This window comes from Lissotriton vulgaris, chromosome 5, assembly GCF_964263255.1.
Source record: "Lissotriton vulgaris chromosome 5, aLisVul1.2, whole genome shotgun sequence".
Taxonomy (NCBI): Eukaryota; Metazoa; Chordata; class Amphibia; order Caudata; family Salamandridae; genus Lissotriton; species Lissotriton vulgaris.
In genome coordinates, this window is record NC_141693.1 from 71,917,554 (window position 1) to 71,943,018 (window position 25,465).

General features: G+C 45.2%; 1 protein-coding gene across 3 annotated transcripts in view; it reads right to left on the bottom strand.

Annotated features, from left to right (window-relative positions):
* Window positions 1–25,465, bottom strand: part of LOC147710215 (E3 ubiquitin-protein ligase TRIM39-like) — a 229,427-nt gene that overhangs the window by 104,225 nt on the left and 99,737 nt on the right. For all 3 annotated transcript variants that reach the window (XM_086920889.1, XM_086920892.1, XM_086920888.1), the window contains one exon: window positions 17,674–17,696. In XM_086920889.1, coding sequence (XP_086777015.1) covers window positions 17,674–17,696 — 23 coding nt within the window. The remainder of the gene's footprint in view (window positions 1–17,673; window positions 17,697–25,465) is intronic.

Consider the following 25,465-nt stretch of genomic DNA (forward strand, 5'->3'; position numbering starts at 1 on the left):
CGCAGGCTCCATGCAAGACCATACCTTGACACAGAAGTGTACCACTTAGTGATTTTTCACAATGGTTACCACTAAGGAATATTTCCTTTTTTCCTTCACTATAACAATTGTGTGTGTAAGGTAAGTCCCAGGTTGATTTGATGTATCCTTTACCCAACCTTTCATACTGGCCTGCTGGTATATACTCTTGGCAATATTTAAACTGGAAAGTTGTTATCGGAATTGTAATTGTTCCGTGTATTATCCATTCAATGACAGGTCTTTCTGACATTGTCAATGGTAATCTCTCAAATTTTTCAATGCTCAGAATCGTATAGTCTGCTCCTTTTTGTGCCAAACTGATTTGTTTATCAGTAAGGTTAAAGATAGAGAATAATGACGTTATGTTGATTAGACGGCATGGCACATAGCCTGAACGCAGATTTTGCAACGTCCAGCCAAGCTGTACAATAGAACGCAATTGGGACTGACCATGTTGTAACATTAGCAAGTCCTGCTCTATTATATCAATAGCAGATGATACAATGCTGTCCAGTGAATATATTCTGGAGGACAGATTCATTAACCCATTGTCCACTACAGAAAGTGATTTTTCCAAATTAATACGATCAATTTCTCGTATTTTTTCTGCTGTTTCAATTTGTGTTTCTTTCCAAACTTCGTTGTATGCAGCGTATATACCGGCCGCTATGAAACGTTTTTGACGCTGTTTCCGAGGTCCCAGTATGAAATCTCACAAGTCAGCACCGTCTTTAAGTAAAGTCAAGTGTTGCTTAATTTCAGCCAGTGTGGATTTTTGTAGCCATTCGAGGCATAGTTTCCCTACACTGTATGTTGTAACTATCCCTGGATGTTGTCTCTGAGAGTATCTTGGGTCTGGCCTGTTCTGTTTGAACCCCTGTGTTTTGTTCAGGAATCTATCTTGGCAGTTATTAGTGTCTGTGGGCCAGATCAACCATTTTTTCCAATCAGGATTTGTTCTGTTTTGGTATAAAATATGGGATACGTCTATCTCCACATCTGTAGTGCCATTACTATCAGGTATGGGCTTTGGAATAGACGGTTTATTTAAGTCTTTTATCTTAGCTAGGCCAAGACAAGTAATTTGTTGAATTGTGTCATTCAGAAATATTATTTGTTCTGGGATCATGCAGGCCCTAAATAATGCTTCTAGGCCTTGTACCTGCCAGTCTTTTGAACCCCAGATGGTTTTTGTTTCAATATTGTTTTTCCAAAATTCAAAACCAAATGTAGACATTTTGTCATAACATTTTTCAGAATAAATTAATTTAGTATTTGTCAACATTGTTTTCATTCCTGTCTTATTTAACATTTTGAAATAAAACGTTTCTCGATCACTGTTGTTAAAACCTGAGAAGTATTGGAATTTCTCAAAAAATGTTTTCGAGCTGCCTTTTGGCGGAGTTGGACAATGTTCCCATTGGTTTTAAGTTAAAACATTTCTAGACTGAGCAGTTTTATGCAAATAGTGATCACCAAAATGATTATAACAATATAACTCTTCATAATTTGATGAACCCTGTAAATAATCATGTTCTGTGAATTTAGCTGACATTACTAAGTCTGACATCATAGTATTAATGTTTTCAAAGTCCCAATCATCAGAGAAAGTACTTGGTGTCACAAAGTCACTTAAGGAAACCGTAAACTGGTGTGGATATTTCAAGAGCTCAATCGGGCCATAGATTTCATAATCCGTTTTGTCCCATGCTACCCCACCGGGTATTGGATTGGCTGTGATGTTCACTGATGACAGTTCTCTTTTCTCGATGTGAGAGGATGTGTGAGGCTTTAGGACCAAGTTGATGTTCTGACTTGCTGTGTCCATTGTACTATATTTTCCATCAATAAATCTACCCAAACATAAAACCATGATGAGCCAAAGCAGGAGGAAAAGTACACCTAACACAATCCAAAATTCAATCCATGGTGAAATCAGATATGTTTCTTTTAGTTGGTGAAAAAGTTCAGTCACTTTGTCTTTGAAAGTTTTTGTTGCTGGAGTTTCTTCATGCTCGCTTGGATGTTCAGAAAAGTAATCGAAATTGATGAAGTAGCCAGATGCAGTTCTGTCAATTGTTGGAATTGCTTCAGGATTTTCAATTGCCTTTGGGTCTTTCTTTGTTTCATCAGCATAGTCTGAGGCTACATCGTTGTAGATTGGTGTTTCTTGACGAACTGTTGCAATTTGGGTTTCAAGAAGCACAAGTTCCATGGCTTTGTTGCATAGTCCTTTTTTTATTCACTGCAGGTTTATCAAATGTGATTAGTCTCTCAGTTTGAACCTCTTGGATTGTAGCAAAATTTGGTCTTCTGCTATTTCTTGGGAGTCCACTGGGCCTACTACTTATTATTGGCCACATGATTGTGGTTTTACCAGGTCGATGGATACAACTCGGTTCTCCTTTTTACCAGCAAGGGGCGGTAGTACTACTGAGCTTGTTCCGTTGATAGCTAAGACAGGTACTGCTTTTCTGTAAGAAGGCCCAAATTCCTTCTTCACCGCGATCTTTTCTCTGACCAGATCCCCAATCTTTGGAATCCAGACAGGTCTTGCTGGGACAGGTGGTTTTTCTTCAGTGGCTGTTGGCTTTAACTTTATATTACTCAGACTTCTTCTTGTTTCATTTAAGTCCTGTAAAACAGCCAAATGGTCTTTGATATCAAAGGCTTTTTCTTCTACCACTGAAGTGTGACTATCTAAGTCCTGAATGTGCATTCTAGTACCGAACAATAGTTTGTAGGGAGTGAAACCTTTTAGAGAATTTCTTGGCAGATTGTTAAGACTACGTTGGACACTTGTTAAATGTTTGACCCACTCATCACCCGAACCTAATACCCTCACCGTTATAGATTGCTTTATGTCACGCTTTTTTCTTTCCACTACCGCATTTCCCTCAGGATGGAAGGGAGAAGAGTACCGCAATGCAATGCCCATGCTGGCCATGGCCTCCTTGTAAGCCCGAGAGCTAAACGCAGGACCCTGGTCAGAATGTAGCATGCCAATTGCGTATGTGCCGATAAAGACTCGCAAATCTTTTATAACAGTTCTGGCGTCAGCCGAGCGCTGGAGCCACATCCAAATTAATCTCGTGCAGGATTCCACTGCGACCATGATATATTTATAGTTGCCATCCCTTTGTAAGGGACCACAGTGGTCCAGGTAAACACACGCTAATGGTTTATCTGAGATTAGAAGGGGCGTCTGTGCTGGTCGTTTCACTGTTGATACTTTCATTCTTTGGCATATTTCACATTCTAGAACATAGTTCCTAGTTTGTTTTCTCATGCGCGGCCACCAATATCTCTGTTTTAAGAATGATATTGTGGCAGAAACACCAGCGTGTGCAGAAGCGAGCCTTTGGTGTGCCGCTAAAATTAGTCCTAACCTGTGTTCCATGTTTGGAATTGCCCTATCCCCCACTCCAGGGATTCGAGCAAAAGGAACATTATTTGCATCAGCTATGTATGAGTACTTTACTGGAAAGCCTTTCGGGAGTGTTTTTCTATCATCTTTTACTGAAGCACTGACAGCTTGCATTATATCGCTGTCTATTTTTGTTTTTGACCAGGTGATAGCAGCTACAGAAGCAATTTGCACAGCTGCCTTCGCGGCTTCATCAGCCAATGAATTCCCCGCAACATGAACGCCATCACGTTGATGACTCAGTGTATGTATCACGTGAGTCTTTTGTAGTTCTTTCTGTAAAAGAACTACTTGTTCCCAAAGCGTTTTATGCTTGATTGTGCCACCTTTTGCATCTCTGAAGCCGTTTTGAACCCAGTTCTGCAAGTATTCATTATAAGACTGAACGCAGTAAATTGAATCGCACACTATTAGGCCCTCATTAGGATAGCGGTTTTTCCGCATCCTCCGGGCCGGCGGAAGAGTCCGCCGGCCCGGAGGATGCGGAAAAACTGCTGCGGAGCCTTCACGGACCCCCCGCCAGATTAGGATGGCTGGGGGGTCAGGAAGACCGTCCGCAGCTTTTCGGCCGCGGTCGTTTTCCGACCGCGGTGGAAAAGCTCTAACATGTCTGGCGGTGTCTATCAGACACCGCCAGGCATATTAGGATGTCAGCATTTCTATGCCTTTCCACGGCGGTATTTCCGCCGTGAAAAGGCATACGGACTTTTGTTTGGGGGCCCGTTGCGGGCCCCCAGGGGTGAAGGTGGGGTGGGGGGTGCACATGGGGGGTACCTATGGTACCCCCCTGCATTTGCGTGCACAAAGCGGCAGGCACCTCGAGGTGCCTGCCGCTTTGTGCATGCAGGTGCCTGCCGCTTCGTGCATGCAAATGCACTGCTTTCATTTTTAACCTTGCGGCGGGTGCTGCTTGAAGCAGCACCCGCCGCAATGTTAAAAATACAGGATGTGACCGCCAGGGTGGCGGTCACATCCTAATTGCACTGGAGGGACCGCCGCTGCCCCTGCGGACGGTCCCTCCTACTCTGGGGTGGCGGACGGACGCAGGTCCGTCCGCCATCCTAATCGACCCCTTAGTGTGGGGAATTCACGATCAGTATTTTCAAGCGCCATCTTAAATGCTAGTAGTTCAGCTCGCTGAGCTGTACAATCTCCTAGAGATTGGGTTTTAGTGACCAGTGGTCTAAATTTTCCTTCGTGCCAACGACCTTTAACAATCGCGCACACAGCTCTATATGCTTGTTTACCCCCAACTGCGGGTTGTGCTGATCCCTCTGTATATATTATACAGCCATTAATGTTCCAGAGGCAGGATTTCGGTCGGCAGAGGACATTCATATTCATATTGGAGAAATTCTTGTGTTTTTAAATTAGGATCAAATTTGTATATTACGTCTGTTGCAGCAAGATAATTAACCCATTGTATCCATCTCGGATGTAGTGCTTTAGCATTTGGAATGCTTGCTTTTGTTACTGCTTCTAGGGCAGGTACTGGTGTAACGATTATTATTCATTTACCTTGTGCTAGGGCTCTTTCTTTTGCTACAGCAGTTTGAACCGCAGTTAGAATTTTTTTAGTAGAACTGAATTTCATTTCAGCTTGTGTGTACAAGTGTGATTTGTACGCTATTGGTACCGTTTCTCCCTCATTAGCGGTTAGGTACGTGAATCCGCATCTTCCTGGGACGACTCGGATTACAAGGTTGCGTACGTTTTCGCGAGTTTGCAATTTTGTTTTAGCTAACATGTCTGTTTGTAATTATCTTAAAATTTCTGTGTGTTTCTGAGTCCAATTTATTGGTTTGAAATCAGGTTTTATTAATTCATAGAGAGGTTTAACCCTCTCTGCATAATTTAGAATGTATGTTCTTCCGAAATTCAGGAAACCTAGTATTGATTGTAAGTTCTTCAGCGTTTTAGGTGCTTGGAGTACAGCATACTTCTCTAAGAAGTTGTCTGCTAGGCTCTTGCCTTCACTTGATAATTCATATCCCAAAAACAGGACGATTAGATGGGCAATTCGTGACTTTTTAAAGTTGAATTTGTACCCTTCAGCTGCAAACCCAAGTATTATGGTGTTCACTCTTTTCAAGTGTGTCTCCAGGTCATCATCTGTGAGATAGATGTCATCGACATAAGATAATGCCTCATCATCATATATTTGTAGTAACTCTGTTACCCTTGCTGAGAATAATCCTGGGCTATTCTTGAATCTCTGTGGGAGTGTTTTTGTGATCCCATTACTGAGAAAGCGGTCAAATACCTGCTTTCAGGTGCAATGTTTTGGCATAAGAATCCATTAGAGATATCTAATGTTGTTTTATATTTTTGCGCACGATGTTATTCATTAGTGCTGCACTGTGTGAGTTTTGCAACAGGAGTTTAAGTGTCTGTAACTAGACGATATGAATCGTCTGGCTTGGAGACAGGAAACAAAGGATTGTTAATTTGTGAGGTGCATGTTTCAATCATCCCCTGGTATTCAAGTTGATTTAAGATCTCCCTGACTTGCTTTTTAGCTTCTTGTTTAACTGGGTACTGCCTTTGTGCAGTGGGTTGATTTTTTAACTGGATTTTGTGAGGAGGAGAATCCTCATCCCATCCTACATGATTTTTATATAATGCAGGAGCTTGGGCTACTGCCCATTTTCTTGCAAATGTATATTTTTTATGTATTGAAATATGATTTGAGAAGGCAGGCATAATCATTTCTTCGCCATGAGGGCACTCCCTGACAAACTCTGGTGGCCAGTCTTTCTCAGCTAACAGGATGTCATAGCCCTTCGAAAGGTTATCCCAAAAGAGACCCCTTACTTTCCTAGTCTTGTCCCCCTCTATACGCAATGTTATTTCGTATAATTTATGGGGCTTGCTAACTCTGGTGTCTGCAGTTTCCACTTGAATGTATTCATTCGTGTCCACTGTCTCCAGAAGATTCATCAGGATCTTGCGAGCTATTGTCACTTCTGCTGCGCGGTCTAGCATTGTCTGGGCCCACTCTCCGTTTTTCAGTTGTGTCCTCTGTTTCCTCGGCATGTTTTATTCTAATACTGGCTACCTTCTTTTTTGGAAATTGTAATTTTTTACTTTGAAATGAAATGAAATGAAAAGATAATTTATATAGCGCGATGGCTACCCTGAGGCGTCCCAGCGCTGTAGAGGTTTGGGCTAAGGCAGAGTTGCTGGAACTTATACCGGTTTATTAAAAAGCCAAGTTTTAAGGAGCTTTCGGAATGTCAGCAATTTGGGCTCTGATCTGATTGTGAGGGGGAGCATGTTCCAGATCTTGGCCAGGTTGTAGGAGAGTGAGCTTTGATGAGCAGGTTCCTTGTCTTTGGACTCGACGTGCTCTTCTTTGTGTTCTGACCGTCCTCTTCTTTCCGATTTCTGTGAGGAAGTCTGAAAAGATCGAGAGGGACGTGTATCAATATCTTGATATCTATCAGGTTTTCTCAATTTATCCCTATCTCTAAGGTTGTATCTTTTCTCAGAGGGCTCCCTCTGGGGAGACTTGTTTCCTCGGTCCGGAGATCTTTCTCTCAGTTGAGGAGACCTTCCTCTGGACTGGAATCGTTTTTCTCTGGGAGTGGATTGTTTATTACCATCCCAACTCTTTTTTGGAGTATTCAGATTATTTTTAATAAAGGTTTTTTCAGGATTTTCAGTTAATTGGGGTTTTACTGGTTTCCCCACCCAAACTATCTCTACCTAGTTCTTCATAGGATTTTTCTATGATTCTAGCAAGTTCAAATGGTTGTTCTGCTATATCTGTTTCTTTCAATTTCTGGAAGTATGTTATATCGTTCATTGCCAATTGAACTAATTCTCTATATGCCTGTGTTAATTCTTTTAGTTTAACTAAAAGTTCTTCGCTTGACATTTTACCTATGTCGGAATGTGGTGTGGGGCTGGCTAGAACTGGCCACGTGGCTCCTGGTCTACCTAGTGGACCGAGCCTGGTGATGTGATTTTGATGTTTTAGGGCGCCTTTAAACCAGAGCAGGTGCTCTTGGTAAGTTAGTGGGATTTCAACGTCCTCAAAAGGAGTGTATTCATCCGGAGGTTCCTCTATTTTGTAATAGTGGAAAATCTTGTGTTACAGCGTTTGCTGCTGGAAAATGTATCCATGAATAGAATACCTCTGTCTGCCGATATTCATGGGCCTCCACCACAAATATGACTGTACCACCTCTTGGTGATAGTCCATTTGCTATAAGTTTAAGAGTTATAGTTCTTCTTACATTGACCGGAATGAGTGTAACATTCGTGTCATTTTGCTGGATAGTTGTGTCATCCGCTAGGAGTTGAGCTGCTATTTTAGCTCTCTCCCTTTCGTCGTCACTTTCCCCAATTTTACTGAAAGAAAGTTTTGTTGCAGATCAAATATCAAGGAAACAAAGATTAAGTGCACAATATTTTGGAACACTGTATCCTTCAACGTTGACTAAACCAAAAACTATACATAGGAATCTCTTCCTACTAAGTTCCGGCGGATTTTAACCTTTACCCACTCCAGACGTCTATTGGAGTTTTTACGGGAAAAAGGGTCTGTGTGAAAAAGCACGACTGAGTTACTCTAATGTCTTGCATTAGATTATCGCCTTACCAAACGTTGGGCGCCATGTAATGTAGTTCCTATATTCCCAATAGGCTCTGCGCATTGGAATAATATAAACAGCAGTGTAGACGTAGGACTGAGGTCGACTAGGTCTCTACTGACTATATTAGACTTAATCAGTTTTGCCAGCTAGTTCAGAGGTCACTAGAAACATTCTCGAATGTTCAGGAAAGAGTTAACTCTCCGGATTTAGACGAGAAGGGATTAGTTTCTGACAACTGCATAAACATGACAACTTTGCTCCCTCAGAATATAGAGTGTATCTCTAGAGGCGTGTGAAAACAATAGACGGTTATTTCACTCAGTCAATCGTGCGTACTAAGTTTCACCAGAGTGCAGAGAAATAGAGAGACGGGCGTTTTCAATAAAAGGTGTTATTTATTGAGCAGTCTTCTTTCTCATGCAAGAGAAATGAATTGCCACAATTGCAATACTTATCATAAAGTAAAGTGCGTACAGTAAAAGGAGTATTATAAAATAATACTGTAAAAGCATTGATATGGTTTCTTAGCCATATGATACTTTAAAATGGATAAAATATATACATACATAAAAACATTGACTAACATACTCAACTGGTGCTTCTAAGATACGCCTACCCCGGTGTACCTGACCTAAGCCTAATACGTGGGAAGGAGTAAGTAACTTGCAGTTTAAGTTAAGTTGGTTTTTTGCCAAGGAATCTGAATCAAGAATTCTCTTAAGGATTTAGTCAGCTCCGTACCTTGGTAATAGAATGTAGGAGGTCTTGTATCTCTCTCTCTCAGGACTCGATATCCCAGCAACCCGCAATGGTGACTGGAAACACCGGAGCTGGAATTTTCTCGGCTGGAGAAAAAGACAGCGTCTTTCTCAGTGCGTCAAAAGGGAGGGGCGGCTTCCTTCGGCTCTCGCATCAGCTGGGCTTCGGGCAAGCAGATAGCTGCTCTGCTCCAAACCACTGTGTGTTTGCTTAAGGCAACGTTGGTATATTTATACCTGAAAGGTGCCGGGTTTGACATAAGGTTGGACATAAGACGTCACTAAGAACTAACAGTTCTTTCTGGACTCTAGGAGTTCTTGTGCAAATCAAAACAAGAGCAGGGGGATTTCCCAGGCTGCTTGAGGCTTGGTTTGTTTAAAGAACGCGTTGTACTTTCTAGGAGTCTAGGGGAGTAGCCTTGCCGTATTTGGACTGCATGGGCTATTACTAAATATGGATATGATTCTTATGCCTTTATAAGGATATTATTTATTATAACCATACAAGGGCATAAATCGGGAATATCTAATTAGGGTCCTAGCTAGAAACACAACAACCCATCCAAGGAAAACAAGTGCCAAGGCAATCACATTAACATCAGCAGACGTCCCACCTGAGGATAAAGGATATGTATCAGTCCATGTGGTATACGCCATCGACCACGAACACCACCAAAAGTGTGCAAATCCCCACTGCAGTATCCTGGTAGGGAATCAACTGGTCCAAGCACTTATCAACATAATCGGTCAACGTCATATCAAAATTACCACTCAGCCAACACGAAAATCAATGAGGATAAAACTTTATGCCTACAGACATCCAAATACACTACCTTTAACAGGAGTCTTCAACATAGGAACTCACTCATGAGAAACAAGCAGTCAGACCACAGGTGCTCATTACCAAAGAGTGCAGGAATGCTCCTAAGCTGCCAGGTAGCCAAAAGGCTTCAGCTGCTTCAGTTTGTCTACACTGCTGAGCTGGACAATCTTCTGCAGGAATACAACAGCCTGTTTCATGGCATTGGCCATTTGAAAGGAAAGACTGTGCATCTGCAGATCGATCAATCTATAGACATCACGAGTGGCGATTCATCTTCAGGCAAAAGCGGAAAAGGAGATTTGAAGGCTGGGAGAGGATGTCATAATCGAGCAGGATTATGGACCCACTATCTGGGTTTCCATAACTGTTGTCACAAAAAAGCCCAAACAGCCAGGAGAGGTGAGGTTGTGTGTGGACATGCACCTCCTGAATCAGGCAATCAAGAGCCACACCTATGTGGATAGATTAATAAGTGGGATCAATAGAGCTGGCTTGTTTTCCAAAATAGATCTTAAATCAAGGTATAATCTGCTGATGCTCGACCCCACTTTTTGATATATCACAAACTTCTCCATACACCTGGGTACGAAACGAGCTACAGTCGATGTTAGTTCCACCTGCCTAAGAGCTGTACTATCATAAAAACAAGAATGGGGAGCGTGGGCTACGGTGACCTTTGCCAGCAGAGCTTTGACAGATATGAAACAATGCTACTCTCAGATGGAACACGAGGCCATTGCCATCCACTGGGGAAGCAGACAGTCTCCGTCCGCACTGATAATAAGCCTCTTACTCCATTGTTTCAGGGATTGGCTTCCAAGCCTTTCCCAGTGGATCCGCCAGCTACAGGAGGATACTTTCTCAGTAATCTATCCACCAGGATCCAACAACCCTGCATATTAGCAGTTGTAATGTCTGGATTTTCTGAGTAGGTGGGATCAGCCCCCAGGGGCCCCTCCAACCTAGCCAGAACGTACTCACCTTCCCTCCTCAGGACTCCTCTATATCCAGGCACCTGGTACCTACCTGAGGATGGGGAACTCGCAATATACAAGCTCATATTATTAAAAACACCACTAAATCTATAGGGATACTAAGAATACTCACTGATTACTAGGGATATCCATACCCTACACCACACTTATTCACATCAGTTGGTCTCGCGGCCACCCTGACCCAGACCGTTCTACCCTAGGGCAGATATGACACACAATCCGGTGTGTCTACACACGGGCCTGCAGAACCCAATGCTCCCTTTTCCAAACTGTTCGCAATCCTGCGAAACTACACACTAGTTCAACTACCTAGTGCTCTCATTTACTCAAGCCACAATCCTGTGGGTATCGGCACTGGTCTCCCACCCAGTGTTCTCACTAACGCCGCATATCAACGACGACCACATTCCTATGAACACCTATACATATATATATATATATTGGGAAGTCTCTTCACTAAGGGTCTGCTACTACAATAATATTATGGGATGGTGTACTAACTTAGTCCCTTGGTTGCAAGTCTCCTCTCTCCCTCACTATTACTTACCCGATCAGGGGTAGCATCTGTTCAAACAGTAATACTTACCAGGAGTGAGTAATCTCACTGTATGGGGATAAAGATATACACACTATGTGACTGAAGCACTTCCTGATTTAAGCGCTCCTACCCCCCTTTTTGAAGCCAGGATAACTTTTTCATAAAAGAACTCATGCACACTAATTCACTAATTAATGGGGTCATTTATTATTAGTACAATATAAACCTTCACACAGATTTGACAAAGACTATAGGTAGAACACACCGCTTGAAAGAGAAGGATTACACATAACAGGAACACTCCGCTGAAAGGGAAAAGATTAGACATAAAGTGTAAGTGTAGCTAATGTGATGAAAACAATATCACCTGATTAGTGTGAAGTCTTGTTCTAGCTGTCATCTGGGTTCCTCTCTCGTCTGTGCCTTGGCTCATCTCAGACTCTCTCTCTCTCCTGCACTCTTGGGTACACCTCTGCGCTGATCACTCTGTCTCTGGACTCCTCTCCCCCACACGAACTGTCTCTCCACCTTCCGTCTTCAATCTTAATGGTTCCTGCCGCTCTGATCACCGTTCATTCCACTAGCTTATTCACTCTGTCTCTGCGCCAATGTCCAATTAACTCCATCTGCTCCCATAGGTTAGTCCACGAGCTCTCCTCTATCTCTTCTAAAAGGCATTACTTCAGACTCCAGCTATTCACACCTCCTCCTGATAAGCAACTGCTTCTGACTGCTTCCTTCAGTTCCAGCTCACTCTTCAACTCAGCTCTTCTCCAGCTTGAACCCTCTCTGCTTGACTCCCTCTGCTCGACTCTCTGGCTGACTGACCCTCTGCTTGACTCTCTGCTTGACTGACTGACTCCGCCTCTGCACTTCACAAATATAGAATGCTGTTTCCTCATGGAAAGTTCCAGCCATCAGCCTGCCGCCCACCAGGTCTCTGCATCACCTCGCATCAAGGACACACACCCAGCTGGCCGGCCTTTTGTTGTGTCTTCTACACAGAGAATAATACAGCCTACCGATAAGGGCTGGCCCAGACCGGTTCTCTCCAAGTGAAAAACAGCCTTAACTATAAACATTGCCTTTGCCCTGAAAAGCCTCTCAGCTTTCATCAAGATGGAGTCCCTCTAGCTCTAGGCCTGTAGGCCTGAAAGGGGTGAAATGCTCCTTAGCTCTGTCAGAATACCTACATAAACCATACCAATGTGTCTAATATGTCAAAGCCAATAGGCAATAGACAGGTTAAAGTCAAGAATAAAGGCATATTAAGCAGCTATCCTCTTCTATATCTGGAAAAAAGGGCTTAAAAGGGCCAACACAGGCTAAGAATACCTATACTAGATGCGAGCAAGACTAATGATCTATATCACTGCTAAATAAAGCCAAAAACTCTGCCATTACAGCAGTTGAGACACCCAGGCTACAACCAGCGAAAAAGAGAGGCATGTTCTTTAGATACGGAAGGGAAGGTCATGATGGTGATGGAATGATCATGTTTCCTCTAATGTCCCTGAAGACATTGTGACTGCCATGAACACCAACAATTAACTCTAACTGACCATCCAAACAAGCAAATAAACAAAAAGTGGGGATAACCTCACAACCACACTTGTCACATATTAACATCATTATATAATGTCAGGAATCGCCTGATCTCATCATCAGAAGGTTATCTCCTTCAAGACAATCAAATTGTGATTCTCAAGCATTGGCGATGCAAGAGTACAACTGGTCCATGTGGGCAATCAAAGGCTTGTGGAAACAAAAAAAAAACCTCCTAAATGTATGGTTCCTGCAATTGGATGTCCTTGTGGAGAACACAGTGAAAGAATGCTCACTCTACCAAGCATCGAGCAGGCCGGAGCCCTCACAGCCCATTTTCACTGAAGACAATCTGAATGCTACTTGGGTCTGAGTGAGTGCTGACTTTGAGATTTTACTTGACCGGCGCCTCACACTGATGAGCCTCAACAATTACTCAAAATATCCAAAGTTCCAATAGAGAGGGCCACGTCAGCAGAGAAAAGAATACCAAAGGTTGACAAATAATTGGGAGTCCTCATCCTCTCTAGTGAACTGAGAACAGACAATGGACCTTAATTTCAGGGACAACAAATGGCTGATTACTTGAACCAGTTTCACATGAAAAATATAAATGAGACACCTCAATGCCAATCGGATTATGTGGACCCTCGCAAACGTAACGCAAATTGCTCTTGCAGAACATTGATCGTGCCATCTACTCAATCTTGCGGGTTTACTTGCTGATGCCTCACACTATGACGGAACAAGCTCCAAGCCAACTGCACATGGGGAGAGAGGTGGTGGACAACACCCCCTGCCATCCAAGGTGGACATCAGCCCCAGCAGATGATCATGGCTAGGAGAATCAAGGACAAAACCGAAGCCCGTTGATGACATAGCGTCAGTCACTCTGATCTGTGTGCGAACGATTTGATGCAAGTCAAGGACTGTCAGCCGAGGAGCAAGTTCTGACTCCCCGATTAAAAGAATGTGGCCGTGCAATCACACTTGCACTCAGGAATCTTATGATATGTTAAAAAGATTTCTAAAGCGCATGGCTGCCCCCAGAAGGGGGCTTACTGGGGCCAGTCACAGGTAAGACAACTGCAGGCAGGCTAGGTTAAGGAGTAGAACAACCAGGTCTTTAGTGGCTTCCGAAAATGTAAGTGGTTTAGAATCTTTCTTAGTTAAGACGGCAAAGGGTCCCATGGGGTTGGGAAAGGACACGAAAAGAACGTCTGTCCATTCTAGCCAGATTAAAGTCTGCAGAGCGAAAGACTCTCACAGGGTAATAATACTGCATCAGAGCAGTAAGACTTGGAATCTCACTTCTCTACTAAAACCTCAAGGAGCCACACTCTATATTTTAAAATCTTGTTCACATATAAATGTTGGTCAGCATTAAACAGTTTGTTCCTCCAACGCCGCTTGATCTTTCTTACATTGCAACTTTTGGCCACAACAGACAAATAGCCAGGTTGCACATCCCTTGTGAAACTGACTGGAATCTCAGTTCTTGGATCAGTGTTGAAACCATGTGCAATTAGTTTGTGTTGTTCATCGCCAACTTGGATTTTTTCATTAAGTGATCCAGAGGGGGTGTACCTGTTAAGACTTAGAGGAAATTACATTGTTAGCTTCACAACAGAATAGATCATTGAGATGTACAACGTCTCTTTAAGCTCTGTTAATAATGAGTTAGCAAGACTAACCTATAAACAAGCAGCACATATGTGTATGTCATCTCATGGTGAAGGTTTGGAAGGAAAATGCTACTTATCCAGTATGCATCTGTTCTTGGCATATAGAGCTGTAGTCATATGCTCGGCATAGACTGCCATGTAGTGTTGGGTCCGGATGTTTGCACTTTGTTTTTATTCGAAGAAGTCTTTCCAGTCACAAGGCCAGTGACTCCTCCTTTCGGTGTTAGTGCGCATGGGCATCCACTCCATTGTTAGATTGTTTTCCCGCAGAGGGTGATAACGGAGTTAGTAAGAGTAGTAGAATAGAGATGTCCATGTCTATGTATCTAAGTAAGATATCACTGCAACAGGTATAGGTACCCAGGGAGCTTGGTGGGCGAACGTGAATCTACAGCTCTACATGCCAAGAACAGATGCATACTGGGTAAGTAGCATTTTCCGTTCGAGGCGTGTGAGCTGTAGATCACATGCTTTGCATAGACTAGAAAGCAGTAATCTCCCAAAGCGGTGGCTAACCTGTAGCTGTTGCAGAGGTTTGAAAGAGAGTACATAGAACTGCTTGGCCCACACTAGCTTGCGGTCTTGCTAACACATCTACACAATAGTGCTTTGTGAATTTGTGTAGTGTAGACCATGTAGCAGCTTTGCAGATGTCATCTATAGGAATGTCTCCTAAGAATGCCTTAAATGCCCCCATTCTACGAGTGGAGTGCACTCTAGGGGGAATTGTTAATGTTCTTTTTGCTTTTGCATAGCATGTTTGAATGCATTTGACTATCCACCATGCAATACCTGATTTTGTGAGCAAAAGCTACAAAAAGTTGTTTTGTCTTAAGGAAAGGTATTGTCCTTTCTATGTAATAGAGTAATGCTCTTTTAACGTCTAAGGTGTGTGGAGCACGTTCAGCCACAGAATCTGGTTGAGGGAAGAACACAGGCAACTCAACAGATTGGTTGATATGGATGGCAGAAATGACTTTGGGTAAGAACTTAGGATTATTCCGAAGAACCACTTCGTTTTGGTACATTTGTAAAAATGGTTCCTGTATGGTTAGTGCCTGGAGCTCACCTACTCTCCTCAGTGATGTAATAGCTATGAGGAAAGCAACTTTACAGAAATTGCAGCTCCCATTGTGCAACGTTTGTTATTTATTTTATAAAGATTATGCAAAAAAGGATTCAGGTGCTCACAAAGGTAAGTGACACCAAGCGTGACGTGATAAGTGAAGGTGACTTTAAAAACATAAACATTGAATTGACAGCATATAGGGAAACCCCTTGAGAAGTTATATAAAGTGTAGCGAGTTCCTGCTGTAGGGGTTCAACGCTGTTTCGATCTCAGCTATTCGAGATCCTCTTCAGGAAATAGCAATTTGGAGCAAGCTGAATTCAAACATAGACTGAGCCGGGGAATTAACTGAACAATAGAGCAAAAAATCGCTGAAAGTCAGAGAGGAAAGCATTGGGCTAATCCGATAGTGTCCGTCCAGGAGGTGCTCTTCAAACACGGACTGAGCCGGGGAATTAACTGAAGAACGGGCCGCCAGGAGATTTCTGATTGAAGGCCATTGAGTCGAAACGATACGTGGAAAATGGGCAAAGCGATCAAGAAATAACACCGTCGAGGGTAGTGGATTGCGTTTCAAAGGGAACGCGAGAAACGGTGCCGGACCAGAGCGCAGCAATTCACATCCGAACCCGATGGCAGAAAAAAATAATCTAACAATGGAGTCGATGCCCATGTGCACTTTCACCGAAATTGACTGGGAAGACTACTTTGAAGTAAAACAAAGTGCAAACATTCAGACCCAACACTAGTGGCAGGCTATGCAAAGCATGTGATCTACAGCTCACATGCCTCGAACACTTATTTACAGATTTAAGGATTGACATGAGTCCAATGGCAGGATCGCTCAGGATTGGAGACACTCCACAGGAAACTGAGATGTGGGAGGCAGTTTCTGCAGGTGAAGAAAGGTAGGCTGAGATGGCTTGAGTCAGACCCCCCCATAGCCCACAGGAATGGAGACGTGTGTGGACATACACCCTGGCAAACGGTGTAACCATTATGCAATAGTTGTAAAGAAATGTCTCTTCATCTTATTTTAGAATTGAAAATGACAATGAACTGATGCCCCCAAACGATACTTCATGTTTTCATGATACACAACATGTAACTGATGATGCTGAACCACTGATGTTTATTGTTTGAATCTGTATTGTTACCAAAAAATTATAATTAAAGACCTTGAAAAAATGGATTGAAAAGAGGCTTTGGAAGACACACTAGGAAGTCTCTGAGGATTTGAATAAGGATTCGGAGTCTGGAATGAGTGTTCAGTGACTCGGGCAGAGGTTTGAGGGTTAAAATGAGGCTTCTAAAGACTCAAGATGATACTACGAACTGGAGGGAGGTCACTGCAGACTGGAGAGAGATTTCTTATGATTAGGGGCAGATCTGAGGATTACAGTGAGGTTTATGAGAACTGGATGGACGAGACCTCTTTTTCTTTGAGGGAATTTACTAAAGAATGAGGCCAGGACTGGTGGCTTAGTGGACTAATGCATCTATTGCAGTTGCCTGAGTTACACCTCATGGTCACAAGTTAAAATCCTGGCAGGTCTACTCAACCTCTCATCCTTTCTGACGTCGATAAAATGAGTACCATTGAGTTGGGTAACAATAAACATCTGTTATTCAGCGCCAAGATACCCCTTATGGGGTGAATGTGGCTTTACATATACACATTTTATGTTATTATATGACTTTAATGACATATCAATGATGTTTGGAGGCACCGAGGGGACACTTTAAAGACTGGCTTCATAGTTCGGAAACTTTGAATGAGGTTCTGCACAACTCCTAATTGTGGAAAACCAGAGAGGAAGTTTCCAGAATGTGCTTGAGATTTATGTGTGCTCAGGGTACTTTTCTGAGGACTTCCAGTAAGTTTTATAAATACAAATTTGTTTTGTGAGGACAGCAGCTCAGTTCTGTAGCAATTATTTCAAGACTCAAAGGAGTTTTAGTATGACTCTCGGGGATTTAAACATATTTGAGAGCTTCCTGATGACACAAGGGAGTTTTCGGAGGACTTAAGTTTACAGAGGAATAAAAGGTATTTTCTGAGGATTTAAGAGGGTTTCTAAGGATGCAAATTGATTTTATGAGGATATGAAAATTTCCTAGCATTTTGTGTGAGCTCAGTAGTGGCATTTACACACTGCAGCAGCGAGAACTGCTCCTTACACACAGAGAAGTATAATAAACCAGCCTTACCTGCTTAGGGTGCTTCTGACATCCTGCCAACAAAAAAACAAACACAGTGAAATCAGTTTCCAGAGAAGATGTTAAAGTTATGGAAGTATTTTTAGGAGTGAAACACTTCTATCTATGGTTAGAAAACAGAGACTGGAGTCACATAACACAGCACATTCTGTGGTATTGCATGACTAAGCACTGATTGTGATATTCTGAATGAGGTCACATGACATAAGAAACTGATATTCCCAATGGTAATGACATAGCACACTGTCTCCCTGACCTCAACACTTTGGACCCAAGAATGATTGTAGTATAGAGGCCGTATAAACTATTAAGACCCTATACTTTGCAAATATAGTAGGACTATCAAAATTGCATTTGAAGACTGATGAAATTATTGTCATGTATGCTATGTTTAATTGTCACTGTACATAGAGTCTTTGCAATTTGTCTATTGCAAAAGTCATTGTCATGTTTATACAATAGTCTTCTATGTTTTGAAAAAGAAATCTAATGAAAAAAAGAAATGAATATAACCCCGTCTTGAACATTTTGACTTTTTAGTTTTGTCTACCCAAATCAACAATTGTATGTTTGCTCAAACCATTTCTCAACAAATTTTAATTGTATTAAATATTGTTTACTAATCAAAATTTACCTGCAGGCAAAATAGATGACCTGTGGATAAAAAACGTATACAGTATTGATGGACCAAGAGGCAATTGTTCACTGCCTAGATGTTGTATGTAAAAAAAAATATTGTAATGTATGAGTGTGCGCGATTGTGGGTTAGAGTGTGTTTGTGTGAAACAGAGCATGTGTTTGTGAGTGTGTGTGTATATGTGAACATGAGTGTGTGAGTGAAAGAAAGTCAGTGACAGCTAGTGAGTGAGAACCACTAAAAGGTAGTGAGTGAGAATAAGTGAGATCGATTGTCAGTGAGTTGTCAGTGAGTAGGAGTGAATCAGAATGAGTGAAAATAAGAGTGGCTACACATGAGTGAGATAGTATTATTGAATAAGAGTTAGAGTGAATGTCAGTGAGTGTGAATGAAGGAGAGAGAACGAGTGAGTGAGCGTGTGTGAGAATGACAGTTAGTGCAAGTAAGTATAAGTAAGTGTTAGATTTTGAGGCGCTAGGGGGCGCACAGCGGAATGGCTGCCTGAACTGCAGCTCCGCCGGGCGATATCACACGATGTGATTCATTGCCACTAAAGCCCCACCAACCCACCCTGCGCGACCACGATCAGGTGCAGGAAGATGTGGAGCACAGTTGGATGTTTGCGGAGGCGGCCGCTTCCCCTGCATCGCGGAGAAAAACCGAGGTCGCTGTAACCCGCACCGGACTGCCTGACAAGATGGCCGGCGGCCGACCGGAGGTGGGTCGCGAGCAACACACGACTGGTGGCAGGCAGACCGCTTAACCCGACATCGGCGCCCATCATTGCTCACGGACCGCCAGGGCCAGGGAGCACGTCCACACCGCTGCAGGCCTGTGCACTAGCGGCGGTGTCCGCTTCCACATCGGCCGGTTTGCCTGACAAGATGGCGGCACCCCCTCCCGGTACGGCGATCGCGGCGGACTGACGCAGACGGGCCCCTGCTCGTATAACGAGGTGCTCTAACGGCGATCCGGCGGGTAGTGGAACTGGGCACACTACCGCGCGCATAACATCAGGGCACAGTGTATTGGAGGCCTTCTGACATCCGCCGACTCAGAGATCCAGGAGCAGGGGACTGGGGAGCGGACAGGCACCGGGGGCGAGGAACCACACGAACAAGAGGCAGAGGCTCCGGATGGACTGACTGCAGGGGGCCCTATCCACACAGGCACGTGAGCAACCATCTCCCTCGTCTCTCAACGCTGCGGCGCTGGCCGGTGCACGTCACGTCCATAGTCCTGCTGGAGTACTACAACCAGAGAGTGCCGCCTTGGGACCGACCTAGCCATCGAGTGCATCTGCTGACTACCACCAAAACGAAAACACAGCGAAGTCGACCAGAGTAACGAGGGCGACCAGACCCCAGTTGTGCAAGGTGCTTTCACCGCCCGCCACCATGGGCAAGCCAGACAAACAGCAGCCAAAACTCTCCTTCGATAATAGGAAGGGGACTAAGCCAGTGGATGACGCAACGGAGGCCGGCGGGTCTTCGATCTCGCCACTGTCTACCAACATGGAGCAGATCCTGCTGGCGATTCAATCAAATCTACAGGACATCAACGGGAAGTTGGACAATCTAACGTACAGGATGGATGGCATGGCTGCCCGACAAGAAAAGCACGGCGAACGACTGGATGAGGCCGAAACCAGGATCTCGGCGGTCGAAGATGAGGCGCGCGCGTCCACCTCAAAATGCGCGGGAATGGAGCGCATACTGGAGGTAATAAAAGCAAAGGAGGAGGATTTGGAAGCGCGCTCGAGGCGAAATAACGTGCGAATAGCGGGCCTGCCAGAATCCACCAACACAGGCCGCATGGAACAGTATGTCGAAGGGCTCTGTAGGGATATCTTTGGAGCAGAAGCCTTCTCGCAGATCTTCATTGTGGAACGAGCCCATAGATCGCTAGGCCCCAAACCACCATCAGGTGCTACGCCCCGACCGATAGTAGCGAGGATCCTGAATTACAGGGACAGAGACGTGATCCTCCGGCTTGCGAGGGAGAAGGGCAAAATCACTCACCAGGGCAACACTCTGGAATTTTACCCCGATCACACGGTCGCTGTTCAGCAAGCACGTAGAGAATACACCGCGGTGAAGGCCAAGCTGCGAGAATTAAACGTTGGGTATTCCATGTTGTATCCTGCCCGGCTGCGTGTGGTGTGGAGGGAGCGGACGATAGTGCTACCAACTCCTAAGGCGGCCCTCGACCTTGTCAAGAAAATACAGCAAGAGGCGAGGTCGGAAGCCAGACGAGACCAGAACGGTGACTCAGACTGAGGCGCCTAAAACACTCAAACTTCACACAGCGGTAGAGACTTCTGCTCAAATTACCGCGAGGGACTGCTACACTGCCACTTTCGGCTGTCCATGCAAGGTTTGTTGATAAGAACTACCTGAGGTGAGCTGCTGGCGTTTTATATTTTGATTGTGCATTGTGCGGTGTAGGAGGGGGGAGCGGCTGACATAACTGTGACTGTAGCCCTATCCTGCCCTGACCTATCACAAGCACTCATGTCTGTACTAAACTACCAGGCCTTCCTCATGGGAGTTCAGAAACCACGGCCCTGTTGCAACTGCTCCTGCCGCTCATGAGGGCACTGGGTTGGGTCTTTTTGTGTGCCTTGCGCTCGCAAGCCCTCCGATCTGGAGGGGGAACAACCTAGAGGGTCGCAGAACAGTGGACATTGTGCTCCGACCCACATTACTAGATGTGAACTAATGGATGTGTCTTGACCGCACAGGCTGCTGAGGTCCAGATTGGGTGTGGCCGGACAATTATTCAGTGCGGGGAAAGAGATACGCTGCATTGAATGGGAACGGCCCCTTCCCTACGCGGCTGTGCATTGCGGAATGGGGTTCTGTTTTCTCTATGTCTGCCTCACTGCCTGCACCCAGAGAAGGGGTGGTAATGGGAATGTGGGCTTGTGGTTTAATGGACACATATTTTGCGTTTTAGGTTGATTCAAGTTCATGTCGCCTGCACCTGTATATCGGGTGAAGTGCTGTGCCACTAGCGGTCCTCCACGAGGGTACAACCCTACACAAGTTTTGCTATGAGCACCAAGTTGTTGGTTACACTGTTGGGGGAGTTGTGCTCTGTAAGGGTGAGGCTTCGGCAGATTGGGGTTGCTGGAGTGGGAGGGTCCTGGGGAGGGGGGATGCTTAACTGTTTACTAAGGCCGAAAGCATTGCAAACCAGTACATTCTACATTTTGGCCCTGCTGGGGCTTGTGTGTGCAAGTGGTGATCATGTAGCTGGATGGGGTCGGGACTGGGGCGGACTGCTTGAGTGTTTAGGAATGAATGGTACTGTATCAAATAGGTGCGCCAGGCTCTAGAACTGATAGCAGGAACGGACTAAACATCCTTACGTGGAATATACGGGGGTTCTCACGCCCACAGAAAATCAGGCAAGTGTTTGCCAGTCTCACCAGATGGAATATTGACATTGCATTCCTGCAGGAATCGCACCTAGCACCGCATACTCACGCTACATTGGGGTCGAAATGGGCGGGATCGTCCTACAGAGCCTCATATTCTTCCTATTCCCGGGGGGTGCTCATCCTGGTCAGGAAAGGGGTACACTTCGAAGAGAGACATGTGGCACAAGACCCGGCTGGCAGATATGTGCTAGTGTCAGGCAAGCTTAGGGGGCAACACATAACACTCCTCAACATATATGGCCCGAACATTGATGAACCTGGCTTTTATCGGGAGCTCTGGGGACACTTGCAGGACCACACTGGCACACACATTTTATGTGGGGGGGACTGGAACGTAACATTGCGGGACGGGCTGGACCGGTCTTCCCAGTCAGTGGAACAACACAAGCAGGCGAGGCTTATGATAGACCACATGATGAGCGATCTAGCGTTAGCAGATATATGGAGACTGCAGCACACCGATGATCCTGGCGCTACTCACATCACAGCATCACACAATAGTTGGTCCAGACTGGACTACTGGCTAGGGTCCAGGGATGTTGCACTATGGGCTCGTACGGTAAAGGTGCTCCCACGCACATTGTCGGACCATAATCCGGTTCTGTTACAGCTGGACATTCCGCACTACACCCCCCCCCCCCCCCCTTTCACTGGCGATTTAATTCCCAGGCCCTCACAGACCCTGTCTATGTCGACACCCTGACTAAGGCGATCAAGGACTACTTCGCTAATAACTCTCAAACTACGGACGACCCATGTCTACTCTGGGAAGCCTTTAAGGCCACGATAAGGGGCGTCTGCATTGGCACCACCATAGGTGTACTAAAAGACATCAGGAACCAGATCCGCCGCTGCGAAAGTCAGATGAGGGATCTTGAACTGCAATATGAAAACTCACAGGACATACTGTTATTACCCCAACTGCGAGACTTACACACAGAACATGCCGAATTCCTGGCGTCAGAAATCAAATATCTAGATCGCAAACATTCAGCCAGGGCTTTTGGAGAAGGGGGCAGGCCAGGGCGTGTACTGGCGCAGAAAATATGTGAAGGGCGGGGGCATTCGGCTATCCTTCGGGTCAAATCAGGGGCGGGTGTAGTTCAAACGCACTCGGCAGACATAGTCAAATGTTTTGCTGACTCTTACAGCACACTATACCAATCTCAACCAACGGCTACAGCGGAGGAAACTTACGAATACCTCCATGATGTGGCGATTGGCTGGCTGTCAGATGCCCATCGGGAATATCTGGCTCGGCCGATCACGGTAGAAGAGGTCACTGAGGTGATCGCGTCGCTCCCAAATGGCAAGGCACCAGGCCCGGATGGATACACGTCCGAATTTTACAAGAAGTTTGTGGATATACTTGCCCCATATTTGGTGGACATGTACGGTACCTCCTTTGAGGGTTCGCAGCTCCCCCCCACTCTGCGGGAAGCTATGATCATTGCACTCCTCAAACCGGCCAAAGACCCGGACAATTGCGATTCCTACAGGCCCCTATCCTTAATAAATGTGGACTCAAAAATACTTGCAAAGTTGCTAGCTGTCAGATTGTCCCCCCTGATGACTCGCCTAGTGCTCCCGGACCAAGCAGGGTTCGTCCCCACAAGATCCACCTCACATAACACAAGGTCCCTGTTTGCTCTGGCGCACTATCTAAAACCCTCGGTTAAAGCTGTGGCTGTACTACTCGACGCCGCCAAAGCGTTTGATTCAATCGAATGGCGTTACCTGTTGACCGTCCTTAATAGGATGGGCTTTCCTAAAAGGTTTGTTCAGTGGATTTCCTTGTTGTATACCAAACCGTGTGCGAGGGTTCGGATAAATGGGTACGTTTCGGCCCCATTTGACATTGGTCGGGGAACAAGACAGGGTTGCCCCCTGTCACCCCTGCTCTTCGCACTGGCGTTGGAGCCACTGGCGTGCATAGTGCGTCAGAATTACAGGGAATCGGCGTTGCAATTTGTGTCCAGACCACTGCACATATCACTCTACGCGGACGACATGTTGCTTTATGTTCGCGATCCGGAAACACATTTAAACCCGCTCCTCAGGGAGTACATCCGATTTGGGGGCCACTCGGGGTTGGCGATAAACTGGTCCAAGTCCTCACTGATACCCCTCACCGATTCCACTGATTCCTTTGCACTAGATTATCCACTAAAGTGGCAGTAGGAACCGATACGCTACCTAGGAGTCATGTTCCATAGGGACCCAGACGAAGTCATGCGTGCGAATTATGGTGTGGTAATCACCAAACTGGAAGATAAAGTCCGTCGCTGGATACACCTGCCATTATCCATAGCTGATCGAATAGCGATCGTCAAAATGAACATCTTGCCTAAGTTGTTATATCTCTTTAACAACATTCCCATCACGCCTACACGGGAGGTCTTTCGGCGCATAAAATCACTAGTACTAACCTTGATCTGGGCGGGTAAACAGGCTCGCATTGAACTACAGACCCTAACGCTCCCGGTAGCAAAGGGCGGTTTCGGGGTGCCCGATTTTCTCCTGTATTACCTCTGTGCCCAGGCACAGTACGCAGCGTACCGGTACCATGAGGTCCCTTACGTCACACACGTGGCCAAAGAGGAGGGAGATGCCCATCCAGTCCCCCTGTCGGCGATATTGTCACACACTAGAACCCCGCTCCATTCAAAAGACATCAACACGGTAGACACCACGATCAAGGCATGGAATAAACTAGGACAACTGGCCCACAAGACCCCATTATATGCACCGAACATGCCGCTACAGCACCATCAGGCTTTATCAGTCACTAGCGAGAAAGTGGGGATGTCGCTACTGTCCAGAGCTGGGATCGACAAAATGAGCGACGTATTTCAGGGAGGCACGTTTATAGAACTTGATCGGTTGGATTATGTACAAAATCAGACTCTTATGTTCCGCTTCACATATTACAGATTGACGAGGGCATTAAAAGGACATTACCCTTCATTCCCAGAGGAGCCGGAAACACTAGCGCCATTACAAATGCTGATCACCACGAGTGATCGGTCTCACTTGGTATCCAAACTTTACACTGCTGCACAATCTGACATAGCAGGCCACGCACTTAAAGCCAAGGAAAGATGGGATGCATTACTGGAAGCTCCACTGACAGAGGTAGAATGGTACAGTTCATGCGCACTGACACAGATACTGACACCAAACGGGAATCTGAGGATTATCCATTTCAAGTTCATCCACCAAAGCTATTACACACCGGTGAAGCTGCGCAGATACGGGCTTCAAGAGGAAGACAAATGTAAGCGCTGCAACAGGGATGGGGCGGACTTTGTACATTTAGCATGGAAGTGTGAGCGTGTAGCGAGTTACTGGGAGGAGGTCACTGCCGCGCTATCGGTCATGTTGGAAGACGAGGTGCACTGCACGCCACGGATCTGCCTGCTCGGTATTATACCCCAATTCAGAGCGCTGAAGCGCAAATTCTGTGCTATCGCACTCCTGTTAGCCAAAAGACAGGTGGCACAATGCTGGCACAGCCGTAAGGTACCGACTGCAAAGGTGTGGATGCATAGCATGTCTACTTGTAGGGATAAACTACAAACGTATGAGGAGGACTTGCCTGTTAAATCTAGGCCTAAGGATGTGTGGAGCTTTTTGACAGACTATCTGAATTCCTTACAGGAGAATGGGGAGGATTAGTTGAAGTGCGGGTGACGCTGCGA